The sequence below is a fragment of the Choloepus didactylus genome, chromosome 18, assembly GCF_015220235.1.
Source record: "Choloepus didactylus isolate mChoDid1 chromosome 18, mChoDid1.pri, whole genome shotgun sequence".
NCBI lineage: Eukaryota > Metazoa > Chordata > Mammalia > Pilosa > Megalonychidae > Choloepus > Choloepus didactylus.
In genome coordinates this window covers 9,625,190-9,640,506 of record NC_051324.1, presented here as the reverse complement: position 1 = coordinate 9,640,506, position 15,317 = coordinate 9,625,190, and the positions used below count along the sequence as shown (strand labels likewise).

Sequence of the window (15,317 nt, the reverse complement as noted above, 5' to 3'; positions counted from 1 at the left end):
ACTGGCCACTATTTCCAGCCCCCCCACCTCAGCAGAGCCTTTTCCTGCAGAGGTCAGAGGCACTTACAGAGCTGCTCCTCATCTGTCCACAGGTGGAAGGTGATGTGGGGGCTGGGCAGGGGGATGCTTGGAGGGCGGTCTCTGAGGGGGTCACCTGAAGAAAGGAGCAGGCTGTGGAGACCATGCAGCAGAAGATTGTTGGATCCTCCTCTGCCTGCACCACTTTCCCCTGATCCTTTAGAGCGGCCTACAGCAGGTGTCAGAGACCCTCGCCCTCCCAGATATGTTCTTGCCAAGTCTTCCTTTCCTTTCCGTCTCTGTCCCCACCAGTTCATCCTGCCCAGGAATTCTCAGCAGCTCTGTTTCCTACAAACTTCTTAGCCTAGCATTTAGGAACCTTTGCAAACTAGCTTGCACTGTCTTTTCCAGCCTTTCCTTCTGGTGCTGCTCCCCACCTTCCCCAAACCCTGGGCTGCAGTCATGCAGGTTTTCCCCAGGTGTCCTAGGCACTCTGTTGCATCCACCCAGGAGGACAGGGCCCCTGCTTATCTGAGGACCTCTTCCAGGATCGTGCACACTGCAGACACCCAATTAACAAGTGCTTCTGATGATGATGCTGAAGAGACCTCAGTGGCTAAGTGCTCAGGGCAGCAGGAGCTGTGGGCAGCCCAGGCAAGGATGGGGCAAGGGAGGACTTCCTCCTTCTGGAAGCCTTCCTGACCACCAGACCCAGTGGTCCCTCCCCACTGAGCAGACCTTAGTGTCTGCACGCTGGGCACACCACACAGCGTAGGCTTAGGGTTTGACTTTTGCATACCTGTTTGACTTCCGCATGGAAATAGCTCCATCCCTAGTGAGGCTGCAAGCTTCCTTCTAATGTTTGTTGAACACCTGCTACCTGCCAGGCACTTTTTCTACTCACCTTGCCCACATTATAATCATCTCCCTGGGTCCTGCCAGCAGGCCTGGGTGGCAGGGACTATTATTATCATCAGTTGACAGAGGAGGAACTAGGGGCACAGAGAGCTTAAATAACAACCAACCCAAGGTCTTAAAGTAAGTGTCAGAGCCAGAATTTAAGTCCAGACAACCTGGCTCCAGAGTCCCTGCTCTTTGCCACAACACCTGTTCCTAGCAACTATCCATATGGCCCCCTGCAACAGCAGAGGCTCAAGGGGCATGCTGGCTCATCACTAAAATGTACAAGGCAACTCCAGGTGGGGGACAGGTGACCCTGGATGTGACTCGGATGGTGGGGGTGGCCCAGTCTGGGTCCCGTCCACTCCATGCAGAGTTACTGCCGAGTGTCAGCAAGTGCCTTCGCCTGGTGCCATGTAACCAGGGGTGCACAGTCAGTGACTGAGTTCTGCAAAAAGCAGAGATGAATTCCATGGGTGCTTTGGACGACCATGAAGCCAGACACAAATTGGAAGCATCCGGTAATATCCAGAAAATACATATTCCAGGACACTTCTCTGGGCTCTTTTGGATGTCCCAGTCCATATGGGGCTTCCATCAGTGTCACGGGCACTAGCCTATGAAAAGACAATTGAAAAGGGAGTGTGCCAGTAAAAAGCAAGGACCAAATATAAATGATATTGACTCAGCTGCTATTTTAGATGAGCTTTAAATAATCAAGTCCTTTGGTTACTGTAACATAATGGTTGAGAACCGGACCACCTGGGTTTGAATTTTGACTCTGCCACTTACTAGCTGGGTGATCCTGGGCAAGATTTTTAATCTCTCTCCAAATCGGTTTTCCCATCTGTAAAATGGGGATAACAATGGTTTCTATCTCAGAAGTTTATAAACATACAAAGCGTTTAGAGCAGCATCTGGGGGATAGAAGGGGCTCTATAGGTGTTGGCTGTTAGCAACAAAAGATGAGATAAAGTGTAGTTTCTTTGCACTGGACAAATCTCTCCTTTGGCAGGTCCCAACCAGCCCACGGCCCTCCCTGCTTATAACCAAGGGCGGGAGACTTTGGTGGAGCCAGACAGTCTGCTGACCTGGCTTGGATTTGGACTTCTTGACTTTTGAAAACTGCCCTCCCCCTCCTCCCAGCTGCCTTCCACGCCCCAGGCCCACCAAGTCTCTGGGGTGCCCCCTCAGTCCCCGCTCTCCTAGGAGCCCCGCCCCTCCCGTCGCGCCTCCGCCCACCCCCGCAGCCCGCGCTGCTCTCGGGCGCCCCCTGCGGCTCCAGCCTCACCAGCCCCCGAGGGTCCGCGAGCCGCTTACCGCCGCAGCGCCCCCTCGCGGCCGCCGCCGGCCCCAGCAGCGCGCAGCGAATCTCCTCCAGCCTCTCCAGGTAGCCCGCCGGGCTGGGGCTGTGCTCGCCGGCCATCTGCTCCACCGCTGCCACCACGGCGTGGAAATACCGCTCCAGGGCGCTGCGGGGGCTGGCCTGTCGGACGGGGAGGGGGTGGCGTCAGAGCCTGGGTCCCGGCCCAGCACCCAGCCACCCCAGCACCTAAGTCAAGTCTGCAGGTGCATGGGCATCCAGCATGGCACCGTCCCTGGGGGTGTCGGCCGGACCCTCCCTGCAGAAGGCCCCCGCTCCTGCCCCGCCACAGTTATTGTCTGAGGCTGCCTGCAACCGGGGGTCCCCTCTGCCTCTCATGTTCTGACAGCCTGGCATTGGGGGACAGTGGTGCCTTGCCACGTCTAGAGGCAGGGATGGCCTCTGATCTCTGCCCTCCTTTGAGCAGGGAACACTTGCCCCAGTGTTTTGGTCCCACTAGAATGTAAACTCCAGGAAAGCAGGGATTTTTTTTTTTTCTGTTTTGTTTACACTGCTGCATCCTCAGCACCTAGAACAGTTCCTGGCCCATAATAGGTGCTCAATAAATATTTTTTAAAATGAATATTTCCTAAATTTCTGTTACTTCTATACTACCTTGCCATACCACCTGTACTATTATTTACTTGATAGTTTTCTTTAAATCAGCTCACATTTTTGGCTCAAAATTATTTCAAATGAAAATTTTACATGGCTACTGTAAGTTTAAAAAAGCAGTGTCACTTGTCATACATAGAAAATAATGAAAAATGAAGATAATGGTCATAAAGCACTATTAGTAAATTCTAGCTAGGCACCGTTGCCTGCCAAGGTTTTGCATTTGAAGCCCACTTTCTCTTTTTCAAAAGGGAGGTTAGTGTTAGAGAGGTTAGATTCACAGCAACAAGTGGAGCCTTCTCCTTAATGCAAGCAGAAGGCTCGAGAGAGAATGGAAAAGAAACAAGTTTCTCACTGTGTTGTTCGATGCTCTTTGGCACCAGGGCCTCCTGCCTCCAGCAGCACAGCTCTGATGTCCCATGAAGCCCTGTCTCGGATCATGCTCTCTGGCTGACCCCCAGCCCCCACCCCCACCCCCCATTGACTTCCATCCCATAATGCAAGATTCAGGGACAAAACAAGTGACATGGCCCGGCCCACCAGGGCTTGCTCTAACTTCTGTTCTGGGCTGGAGTTTTGCTGAGTGATGGGTGGTCTCAACTCCCAGGGCCCAGGGGGAGTGGATCATTCTGACTAGCCAGAGGTCAAATAAACATTTGTTGACCAAGTAAATGCATGAAAACAAACAATTAGATGGCTATGGAGTCAGAGGTGGACGGGGCCATAGAGACCATCTCATCTTGTTGCTTCATTTTATAAATTCATTAATCAACAAATAGATACAAGCACCTGCTGTGTGTCAGGAGCTGTCCTAAGTGTTGGGACACAGCCATGAACCAAACAGACCAAAGCTCCTGTCCTCATGGCACTTCCATTATAGTGTGTGTGTGTGTGTGTGTGTAGGGGCAGATAATAAATACCTAAAAGGTATAGCATGATAGGTAGCGATATGTGCTGAAGAGAAAAATAAAGCAGGGACAGGGGATGTGAAATCTTCGGGAGGGGCTGAAATTGTAGCTAGTGTGCCCAGGGAAGCTGCACTGAGCAGGTGGCTTTTAAATAAAGACCTGAAGGAAGTGAAGGAGCGAGTCATGCGGGTGTCTGGGAGAAGCATATTTCAAGCATGTGCCAAGGCCCTGGGGTGCAAGCAGGTCTGGCACGTGCGAGGAACAGAAGGAGGCCAGTGTAGCTGGAGCAGAGAGAATGAGAGGGAGAGTCGACGAGATGGCCGAAGAGGAAATGAGGGGGTGGGTGGCAGATCATGAAGGCCTTGTAAGCTGTTGTAATGATTTCAGCTTTGCTGCCGGGTAGGACGATGGAGATGCTCCCCGAATTCCCACCTCCAGGCCCGAGGCACCCAGGACCCCCCCTGCTGGGAGAGCCGGCAGCTGACAGCTCTCAGCCAAGCCCCCCTCCAAAACTGTCCTCAGATGAAGACAGCCACCTCTCCCAAGTCACGTCCCCTTCCCAGGGACAGTCCACAACCCACAACTAGCTGACGTGGAGGTGTAAAGACCTGACCCCCTCACCCTAATTGGGGTCAACTTTGAAGGCTGTCACATCTCCAGAGCTTCCTGCAGAATCAGCAACTGCGTTATGGCCCAGTTTCCACGTCCTGCCCAGTCCTGCAACCTTCATACCCCACAGGCGTCGATCCTGAGAGGTCTCCCCGATAGACTTCCCAACCACAAATCTCAGATCAGAACCTGGTTCCCAGCAAACCGGCTCAGACTGATAAGGCACCACAGGAGTGGTTGAACAGAGAGATGTGATTGGACTTAACTTTAATGGCTGCAGAATTGAGAAAAGCTGGGAAGGGCAAAGAGCAGAAGCAGGGAGACAGCAAGCTGTTGCAAGAATCCAGTCAAGAGATCAGGGTGGTGGCAGCTGAGGCGGGGAGAAGTGGGTAGATTCTGCCATTTTGAAGGTGGAAACAATGGGAAGGAATCAATGGTGACTCCAAAGTTTTTTGCCCGAGTGATGGCCAGGAGCTGAATGGGGAAAGCCCATGTGCTGTGCTTTTTCTGGAGCTCTGTGGAATGAGTAAATGAGGAAAAGATGAAAATCAGACCCAAGAAACTGTGACTGGTTGAAAGTCACTGCTGCCAACCCACTGGAGATCTGGCTCTCCAGGCTGTGTCCCCTGAATCCTTCCTTGGCCTCTTTCCAATATCCCTTTGGAAAACCCTGGCTTCAAGCCTTAGCAAAGAAACTTCCTATAGTTCTTGTGCCCCTGACCCCACATGGGGCAGCCCCACCTGGAGACACACCCATCTCCAGCACCCAGAGTATGGTGCAGAGGGCTGGGGAGATGGACTGCCCCAAGCTGACCTCCCAGCCTGGGGGCCTTGCCAACTGGTCCCACGGACACGCGTGGAGACCAATCTTCTCCCCTCCTGGGCCCTCAGATCCAGCCCTCAGCAGATGGGGTGTGAGCTGGGGGTCAGACAGGGCCTGTCCACCACACAGCTGACCAGCTGAGCCACTTCTCCTGGATCCCACTTGATCTCCACCAGACAAGACAGGAGTGAGAGTGCACCCCAAAGCTGCCTCAAGGGGCAGAATTCCAGATGAGGACTCCAGGGGTCTGGGGACAAGGTGGGGAGTGGTGGGCAACACGAGCTGGAGTCCCCCAGGCACCCCATGTGGCAGAAGGGTTGCCAGGGAACTACTGAATACCCCTCTACTGCTAAGCTTCTGAGGGTCTCCAAGATAAGATCAGCGACGCATCCCCTACAGTCTTTCCCTGCTCCCCTTCTACCCCCTCTCCCCAATTCTTTATGCACAAAAATTGAGACTCAGAGCAGGGGGCTCTGGAGAAAGGGAGGAGATTGGTCAGGGTGGGGGTGGGAGAGACATGGCATTTGGACTACACATAAAAATAAAGCTTTCATTTTCAGCGTTTCCATTTTTTTTCCCATGGCAAAGTAATGTATACAACAAACCTGTTAATTATCCAGCTCTGAACCCCACCCCATTCCTGAGCTGGTGCCTCTCAAATTCACCCCGTTCCTGACCCTAACTTTAGTCCTAACCTTCCCCGGAACTCCAGCCGCCTCCAACTCCAGGCTGGAGTGAGGCTGGGAATTGTCTATTTTCCATGCCATTCAGTAACAAAAATCAACGTTCTTACATTATAGCTCGGTTGTGTCAAAATGGTGCTACCAATATGCCCTGCTTTATGATCCAGAAACCATCTCCAGAGTTACTGGGGCAGGGGGGAGGGCTGCTGGGTCTCCAGGCAACACCCCTCCACCGCCAGGAAACTGCCCCCCACCCCACCTTCCCAAGAGCCATGGCTAATTGCAGGGAGAGAGAGCAATATCCCACCTGGACAGGTGTCTGCTCAAACCAAGACGGGGTCCTGGGTATGCACTCTCAAGGCAAGATGGGGCCCTGGGTATGAGCTCACGAGGGTTGGGAACCCCCAAAATGCAGATGTGTGTCGGGAGCTCCCCCAGACGGAGTGGGATGGAAGGAGGGGAAGTCAAATTGGTGAATCTGGGCAGTGTCAGGAGCTGACAACAGGTCCAAGCCGGTGGCAACCCCAGAGGAACACTGAATAGTGCTTTTTGGGACAAGGAATGAAAGGAAACCATGGACTTGGTAAGAGTTGAACACGGTGTCTGGAACACAACAGACATTCAATAAACAATAGCTGTTACAATTATCCTTGTCATTATTATTAAGGAAATATAAGGAAATATTCTGACATGTTCATTACTATTATGTCTGGTTGGAGGACTTAGGGGCAATTTTTTTTTTTTTACAAAAACAAAAAGTTTTTATTCTGAATTAGTAAAACAAATAATAATAATAATAAAAGATTCCAAAACTTGTCAATAGTTTTGAAATGATTTGCTGATAAACTTAAACATAGGACTTTTAAAAACTTAAATTGTTAAGTTAACCAGAACTTCTCTAACACCCACAAGATGTTAGGCAAAATTGTCATGTTCTGGTAACCAACATATTAAGAAACAACAAATATTAAATCTGAAACTTAGGAAATTTAATACATGAAACAAAAGGAGTGTATTTGAAAGTTAGGGTATAAGAATGGGAGTTGCCAAGAAACTATCACCACTTGAGCTTTTCCTTGAAAATACCTTATTTTAAACTTACAGTGCAAAATATACACGGCTTAGGGGCAATTTTAATTGCCCTTTGGTTTATTTGCACTTTTTTTTTTTTCAGATTTTCCTTCATATTGATTTTTGATTTAGGGAACAAAGGTGATATGAATGGGAGAAGGGGGAGAATGGTGGAGCGAGCACAGGGCAGGGGCCCGGGCTGGGCGGGGGGCCGAGCAGTTACCTGCAGCTTCTGGTGCAGAGCTCCCACTTCGCAGGTGTCCCCCAGAGCGGCCTGCAGGGCGTGGGAGACCACGTGGCGCATGCAGGCCTCCGGCGTCTGCTTCTCCTGGGCTGCCTGGATCTCCAGCAGCAGGGCACTGCACACGGAGGGGGACACCAGCTCCGGGTCCACGAAGAGGAACACTCTGAGGGCAGAAGGGGGTGGGGGGCAGGACTGATGAGGATGGCTGCTGGGAGGGGGCCACTCAATGGGCACCAGAGCCTCACAGGCCCCCAAGTTATCTAGTTCTTCCTGAAACAGGAGCCTCAAATTCACAAGTCTATAGGAGGGTGACAATAGGGAGTGGTGGGGACTGTGGCAAATAAGAGCATGCACTTATTCCAGAGGCAGCTGGTGCCCAGCTGCAGTCCATGGTCTTGACCCAGGAAAGAAGGCAAAGCCCTGGTTCTGGGTAAGTTCCAGCCTAAGTCCTGCCCTTCTGTGAAAGGACGTGCTCACCCTCCCCCAGGGAATAGGTCAACCTCTAGGAGTGATCCTAAATTCTTCCTGTTGAAACTGAGGCTCCAAAGGCCAATGAGCCACATCTTCTCTATCTCCTTATCCTGCCAGAAAACTGACCTCTCTCTTCTTCCTCTCCCTCTCATTTAACTGTGTCATCCCAACCTCTCCAAGTTTTTGTTTTTGTTTTTTTTTCCCCCCAATCCTAATTTCTCTGGAACCCCTTTACCTCCCTGCAATCACCCTTCATGGACACAGAGTCCCAAGCTCTAAACTCAAGCTGGGCCTTTGAGGCCAAGTCAGCAGATGTACCAAAAGGACAGTCTGCTTCCCCAACTCCATCAGTCCGTTTCCCCAGTGTGAACAGTCTTATCTAAAGGGCTAGGCGTGCATAGATGAAAGCCAGACTGAGGCCTGAACCCCCTCCAGTGTAATATCCTGAGCTCCCTCTCGCTGCCTGACTGCTTTGATGCTACGACATGGCCAAGGACAGGATGGAGGGTGAACATCAAAACTCCAGAGTGGCCCAGCGGCCACATCCTCTTTCTGCATATGAGCAGGCTAGCTCTGAACCCAGTCGAGAGAAAGATCTACCCTGCTTTCAGTGGTCTCCAGAAAAGCATACGCCCCACCCACCCTTGAAAACGCACTCCACTGTTGGACAAATGTCACGGGTGTCCCTCTCTGCCAGGGCTCCTCTATTTGTCCTCCTGTTGGGGAGGAGTCCCACGGTCCCCAACACCTCGGGGGACTGAAGGCAGCGTCCTTTTCCAGGCACTCACCTCTCCCTGTAGGGGTACAGGTCATTCGTCAAGTTCTGTTCAGCAATGACCATCCTTTGGTACAAGGTCCCTGCAAACCAGACCACATTAGCCAACTCCCATCCCCGTCCCACCTTCCCACAGAAGATGCTAAGACTTTTTGAGCTCCCCTGCATCCTGGAACAAAAGGCAGGACCTTGGGTGGCGCTGGAGTTGCAGCATGGGAGACAGACACCCAGCAGCTCTCACCTGGGACAGCCGTCTCCGTTTTCAGCCGTATGGCACATTCCAAGGCCACTGTGCAGTACGGGGTGGGCAGGGTCAGTAACCTCATGCAAAAGGTGTAGGTCCTCTGGTAGAGCTCCTCAGAGATGCCTGTGGCCTGGGGGTGAGAAGAGGAGTTGGGGCACCCAGAGCCCTAGGTCATGAAGGGTGCTGGGGAGGTGGGGTGGAGCGGGAGAGGAGGAGGGTGACAACCCGGCCTGGGCTCAGACTTCCCTCTCTACCCATGTGCCATCAATGACTCCTACATCATCCCTTTCCAGCCTCTTCTCCCAGCATCTGTAAGACCTCTCTTAGCTGCCCGTGGTGGGGTGTGTAACAGTCCCCCCAAATTCATGTCCACCTGGAGACTTAGAATATGACCTCTTTTGTCATTAAGGATTAAGGTGAGATTCTGTTGGATTAGGGTGGGCCCTAAATCCAATGAGAGTGTCCTTACAAGAGCCAGAAAAGGACACAGAGACACACAGAGAAGAGGACAATGGGCAGACAGAGGCAGTGATTGGACTGGTGCAGCCACAAGCCAAGGAATGCTGAGGAGAGCTGCCACCACTGGAAGCCAAATGAGGCCTGGGGTGGTTTCTCCCCCAGAGCCTCCGGAAGGATCCGACCCTGCCCACACGTTGATGTCGGACTTCTGGGTCTCTGAACTGTGAGAGAAGACATTTCTGCTGTCTGAAGCCATCCAGTTTGCAGTAATTTGTACGGCAGCCCCAGGAAGCTAGTATGATGCCCCATTTAAACTTACTGAGATGGAGATTCATCTCATTGCATTCTGCCAACAAATCTATTCCCCTCCCAACCTCCTGCTCCATCAGACCACACATTTCTGCTGTTCTCCAGGCTCAGAACCTTTGAGTTACACCTGAAGGGTATAGGAAACCCCACGAGGTCCCAGGGGCTTCCCTTCCCGCCCCCCATTCTCACCATGCTCTCTGCCTTTGCTGAAAGCAAGTCCTATCCAAGATCTTCCAGCAAGCCCAGCTTTGCTCTACTGGCCCCTCAATGTATTGGCCACTGACACCCGCCCGGTGACTACACACAGTGACTGTGACTCTCCTAAGGCACTTTGTCTTCTTACCACGTCCCCTCTCTGTGTAGGGACAAGAGATGTCCCCGCTGCACATACAAGCAAACCCAAGGACCTCTTTCTGGCATTTGAGGCCCCCCCATGCACAACCTGCATGTTGCTGGGACTTTCCCCAGGGGCTCCCCAATTCTGCCTCTTCATGTTTTGGAGAAAGGACATAGTTCAGGCTTAGCGGCGGCTTGGGGCAGGCAGTGCAAGTGTTTCTCTGGGCATGCACTGGCAGGGACTGGGGGTCCACCAAGGGCACGGGAAGGTGTCCAGCGCAGCCACACCTGGGTCACTACACCTCGACCCTCGGCCCCCAGCTCACCTTCGTGAGCACGTACATTAGAGTGTGCAGCAGGGGAATGATGACGTGCCGGAGGTCCTCGCTTTCCGCCTGCAAGACAGGAGTACACGTGACATTCATCAGGCTGGGGACTTGCAGCGTCCTAGCTGAGGGGGTGGTGGTGGCAGGACTGAGGGTGGGGTGGGGTGGCAGGCAGCTTCCATCATGCCAAAGAGAATGACAAGGGCCCTCAGTCTGCCTGGGTAGAGGAGGTGAGGGGTGGGAGCCCAGGTGTGGGGGTGTGGCAGGGGAGGGCAGGGGACCCTGGGGGCAGGGGCAGTGTTGACTCAGAGCAGGAGCTGCCGGCAAATGACAGGCAAGTCCCCAAATTGCTTATGACAGGTGATCCTGGTTGCTCATTTACGGTCACGTTGTAGTTTCTTTTTGTAATACATTAATTCAAGTAAACCAATATGAGTCAACGTAAAGAAAATATTGTGTATATAAAAGTAAAGGAGGGAGACATATATGGTAAAAATCACGAAGGTGGTCCACAAGTGACCGAAGTTTGGGAGAGACAGCTCTGAAGGGACCAAGCCCCTAGTCCCATGACCCCTCTCTGCCTCTTCAAAGCCCGAGCACCCACCTTCTCTAGTTCTCTAAGCAGAATGCCCACCAGAGCTGGACTCTTGCCAGGATCCCGCTCGACCTTCTTGTGCAGGGACCATCTCCACATCCCTGGGCAGGAGAGAGGGGTGGGGGGAGGTTCTTACTAGAGACCCTTGGAGCTGGGCCCTGGGCCCTGGAGCCCCACACTGCATCTCTGAGCAGCCACAGGTCCGGCCTGCTAACCAGGCACCTGACTCAGGTGCACATGGGCCAGTGTCTTACGTGTAGGTGAATTCTGATCTGCAGGCCCTCTGTGTTCAGTAAATTCCCAGGGCATAAAGGAAGGGAGGTGGGACACTGGCAGGGACCACCCCCAGCTGTTCAGGTAGCTCCCAGAGTGTGCTGGGACCAAGGGAAAGGAGCCAGTGTGTACGTGTGAATTACGCAGTCGCAGTGTTTGCAGGTCAGTGCCCTGAGCCACGCTTCTGGAAACTCTTTGAGTCCAGAGTGCTGAGGTTTGGAAGTGGAGTTAGGGAAGGTGGAAGAAAGAGAGACCCCCCAAAGAGCTGGGGAGAAATGCAGAAGTGTTGGACTTCCCCACCTGGGTTATTGCTGATTTTCCCGCAAACACTGAGGACTGACAATTTAGTGGGCTGAGCCCTTGATCTGGGGGCTTTCCCCTGTGAGGCTAGTTGCTGCAAGGGAGAGGCTAAGCCTACCTATAATTGTGCCTAGGAGTCCCCCCCAGAGAGCCTCTTTGTTGCTCAGATGTGTCCCCTCCTTCTAAGCCAACTCAGCAGGTGAACTCGCTGCCCTCCCCCCCTACATGGGACCTGACTCCCATGGGACCTGGCAATGCAGGATATGACTCCCAGGGATGAGCTCAGACCCAGCACTGTGGGATTGAGAGGATCTTCTTGACAGAAAGAGGGAAGAGAGATGAAACAAAATAAGGTTCCAGTGGCTGAGAGATTTCAAACGGAGTCAAGAGGTCACTCTGGAGGGTATTCTTATGTGCTATATAGAGATCATCTTTTAGTCTTTAGTGTGTTGGAATGGCTAGAGGGAAATACCTGAAGCTGTCAAACTGCAACCCAGTGACCTTGATGCTTAAAGACAATTGTATAACTATGTAGCTTGCACAGTGTGACTCTGTGATTGTGAAAACCTTGGGGTTCACACTCCCTTTATCCAGCGTATGGACAGATGAGTGGAAAAATGGGGACAAAAATTAGATGAAGAATAGGGTGGGATGGAGGGGATGGAAAGATTTAGGAGTCCTTTCTTGCTTTTATTTTTATTTTGGAGTAAGGAAAAGGTTCAAAAATTGATTCTGTGATGAAACGCAGAGCTGTATAGATGGTGCTGTGAACAACTGATTGTACACTGGGGATGACTGTGGGAGGTGTGAATATATCTCAATTAAACTTTATTTTAAAAAAGTAAATGAACAATGGGGGGAGGAGGGGAATGGGATGTTTTGGATGTTTTTTTTACTTTAATTTTTATTTTATTTTTTGGAGTAATGAAAATGTTCAAAGTTTGATTGCGGTGATGAAAGCACAACTGTATGAAGATACTGTGAACAACTGATTGTACACTTTGAATGACTGTGTGTTATGTAACTATATCTCAATAAAATTGCATAAAAAAAAAGAAAAAGGGAGCCATATCCCAATGCACTCTGCAACAATTGTCAGCAGGGTCGAACAAGAGAGCAGAGATGTCTTCTTAGTCCTTCCTTCTGGCCCAGGCATTGTCAGCAGGAAGGGGGCACAGTGAGCTAGCCGGGGTGGGGTGGGGGGAGAGGAAGCAGGTGCAAGCTCTTACCTCGGTTGCTCTGCAAGGCTGGGGCCTGGGTGCTGAGCTCCCGGAGCACGGCCTGCACACTCCTCAGCAGGTCCAGCTCGGCATCTGGGCAGCAAGGGTGGGACTTTGAGGGTCGGAGCTTTGGAGCCCAGCCCCGGAGATGCCCTACCCTCAACTCCATCTCTAGACCCTTCCATGAGCCTCAGGAGCTGCCCCAAAGTAATCCACCTAGAGCCGGCAGCGAGGCAGCCAGGACACCAAGCAGAGCTGGAAGGCAGCCTCGAGATGGACATTTCTGAGTTCTCCGTAAAACCGGTCTCTCCCCATGGGAGGCACATACACCACTGGAGGTATGCAAGATGATTTCAGGTGGCACACAAATAATCATATAATTCTGAATGGGTACGCACTTATCTTAATGTATATTAGAAAGAAAATATATATAACTAGCTCCTTAACCTGTGATGTCCTGGCTATTGCTTAGGATGAAGCTGAAATTTATAAAGGGAATTAAAGTTGATTTAAAGAAATATATCAGATAAATACCAGGACAGGTGATCCACTGACATGGCAAACATGCAAAGGTGGTACAAGAATAGCTAACTGAAATTTGGCAAGTGTGGTAACCATGACAACGTGTCTAGCTGACCTCACACCACAAGGAGCTTAATGGACCAAGGTCCTCAGCGGCCAGAGGGAAATCCATCCCTTTGGGCCAAGTCCACACTTCCGGTTAATACAGAGTGCAGCAGAAATTCTCCAGCAGGCCCTTCTCTGGGACACCCGGGGCTTCTTTGACATTAACTTTGGTTCAAGTATTCCCCAACTGCTGTGCTGTGTCTTTCTTGGACTACCTGTTAGTCCAAGACATTTCTACTCAAGCTTTCTTCCCTTTCTCCTTCCATCTGGGGTCAGATCTGTATCGGGGTCACCTCCCTCTCCATTTTCTGTCACACATTCTCCTAATCGGTCCTTGTGCATTGAATCTAATCTTGGTGTCTGCTTCTTGGAAAAATCAGACTAACACAGGAAGTGTGGGAAATGCTCACTGCCCAATAAATTCCTCTTTGCTATTAGCTCCAACCAAGTGTCTGTCTTTAAGGCAAGTGCATTTTCTCTGGTCTGCCAACAATACAAGCCACATGCTTCATGGGTTCCCCTTGTGCCTTGATTGCTGGGAAACTTACAGTCAAATCGGGGACCAGCCTCAAAAATCAGCTCATCGCAAGTGACAGTGACCTCTCTTTGCTCCTCTTTGGTGCTCCTAATTTTGGTTCTATTTAACTTATATCTTAATTGCCTCAGATTCCTTTGGAAGTAGGTATGACGGCGATAACAAATAAAGAAATTGGAAGATTGCAGTCCAGGGATCAAAATTTGCTCAGGCCAAGGCATCCTGTGCCCTGGAGCTCACCACCTGGTCTCTCCACAACTCTGGGGTGGGCTTGTGAAGTCTGCTAGACTCACTGGTGTCTCTAAACCCCCCTGCTTTTCTCCTGACTCCCACTTGTCCCCCCGGACCATGCAAAGGCCCAATTTTGGATCTTCTCCAGGCTAGGAGTAGACACAGCTGACAACTGCTTACCTGACCACTCTGCTGGGCAGTGCAGCATCTCCCCAAACTGGCACGGAAATAATTTAGGCTGGCACGAAGGCTAGCTACAACCTTCCTTCCGTCTACCCATCACCACCTTGCACTAAGATTTAATGCGCGAAATGCAGGGTGAGTTATTAAAAAATTAATTGGTGTCCTTCATCTCTCCCTCCCTCCCTTCTTTTTTTCCTATCTTCCTTCCTCCTTCCCTCCCTCCCTTCCTTCCTTTCTTATTTGGACTGCACAAAAGACTTAAAACTGTTATCTCCCCCACCACACACACTGGAAGGACAGCCTGGTCTTTGTATTCTGAGCCCTGGGTTCCCCCATTTTGCAAAGGGAGTAAGTTTTTATCTTTCAGAGAAAAATAGAGAAGTTGCCAGTATCCCCGGGAGACAACCCAAATAAGCTTTGCTTTCGAAAGCAAACGAACTCTCAGGCCTTTGTCCACATCTGGCCTGCAGACATGTTTTGTTTGGATTTGCACAATGTCTTCAAAAAAAATATCAGATTAGCTGCCAACATTTAAATCAACTTTTGAACAAAAGTTCAGACTTCTGGCACCTCTTGAAAATCTGGAAATGTAATGACCCTGGGCAGATAGTCTTCTCTCACACAACAATCGACAGGGTTTGGGGAGCAGCTGCTCCCCGACCCCGTCCACCCCCCCACCCAAGACAGGGCATGGCTTCTCTGGATCTTCACCGTTTCCACTCTCCTTGTTTCACTCACAGACTCCATCTTTCTGGCCCCTGGAGGCACTTAAGTGTGAGACACCTGGTCTAGCTGTTTGAGAAAATCAAGAGGAATTGTATAAAAGGGTGGGAGATGAAGGCTTTTAAATGCGTTTAAAGAGGGGAGGGACGCAACCCAAGAATGAGGAGTTGGATGGTGTTCAAGGGTCATGAGTTCCAGGGAATGAGGAAAACCAGGGTTGGTTGGGTCGTGGCTTACCAGTGGGGGTGACAATCTCAGATAAAGGCAGCCAAACACTAAACCCTGTGCTCTCGAAACTGGGCCACCTCCACTGGAGTACAAGAATGTCCCCACTGTCCAGGGCCTGCCCCTCAACTTCAGGACATTCGAAGCTGTCCTGGGACTTGCAACCACACTCTCCACTGCCCTGCAACCTTTTTTTCCCCCAGACAGAGCCCAACCCCTGCCTTCTCCTGCTCTCTTAGGATGCTTCGCCT

The 15,317-nt window shown here is 51.3% G+C and overlaps 1 protein-coding gene across 6 annotated transcripts in view; it reads right to left on the bottom strand.

The window, feature by feature from the left end:
* PIK3R6 (phosphoinositide-3-kinase regulatory subunit 6) overlaps window positions 1–15,317 on the bottom strand; it is a 56,795-nt gene that overhangs the window by 24,717 nt on the left and 16,761 nt on the right. For 4 of the 6 annotated variants that reach the window (XR_005212740.1, XM_037809524.1, XM_037809528.1 and 1 more), the window contains exons 3-10: window positions 12,552–12,635; window positions 10,759–10,850; window positions 10,155–10,223; window positions 8,722–8,854; window positions 8,494–8,563; window positions 7,214–7,397; window positions 2,239–2,404; window positions 68–247 (exon numbers count right to left, since the gene is read on the bottom strand). Coding sequence is in view for 5 of the 6 variants with exons in the window: in XM_037809524.1 (XP_037665452.1) it covers window positions 68–247; window positions 2,239–2,404; window positions 7,214–7,397; window positions 8,494–8,563; window positions 8,722–8,854; window positions 10,155–10,223; window positions 10,759–10,850; window positions 12,552–12,635 (978 nt within the window). In the remaining variant the exon portion in view is untranslated. Of the gene's footprint in view, window positions 1–67; window positions 248–2,238; window positions 2,405–7,213; window positions 7,398–8,493; window positions 8,564–8,721; window positions 8,855–10,154; window positions 10,224–10,758; window positions 10,851–12,551; window positions 12,636–15,317 lie in introns of those variants that run through there. The other 2 variants (XM_037809526.1, XM_037809527.1) reach the window with 2 other exon arrangements.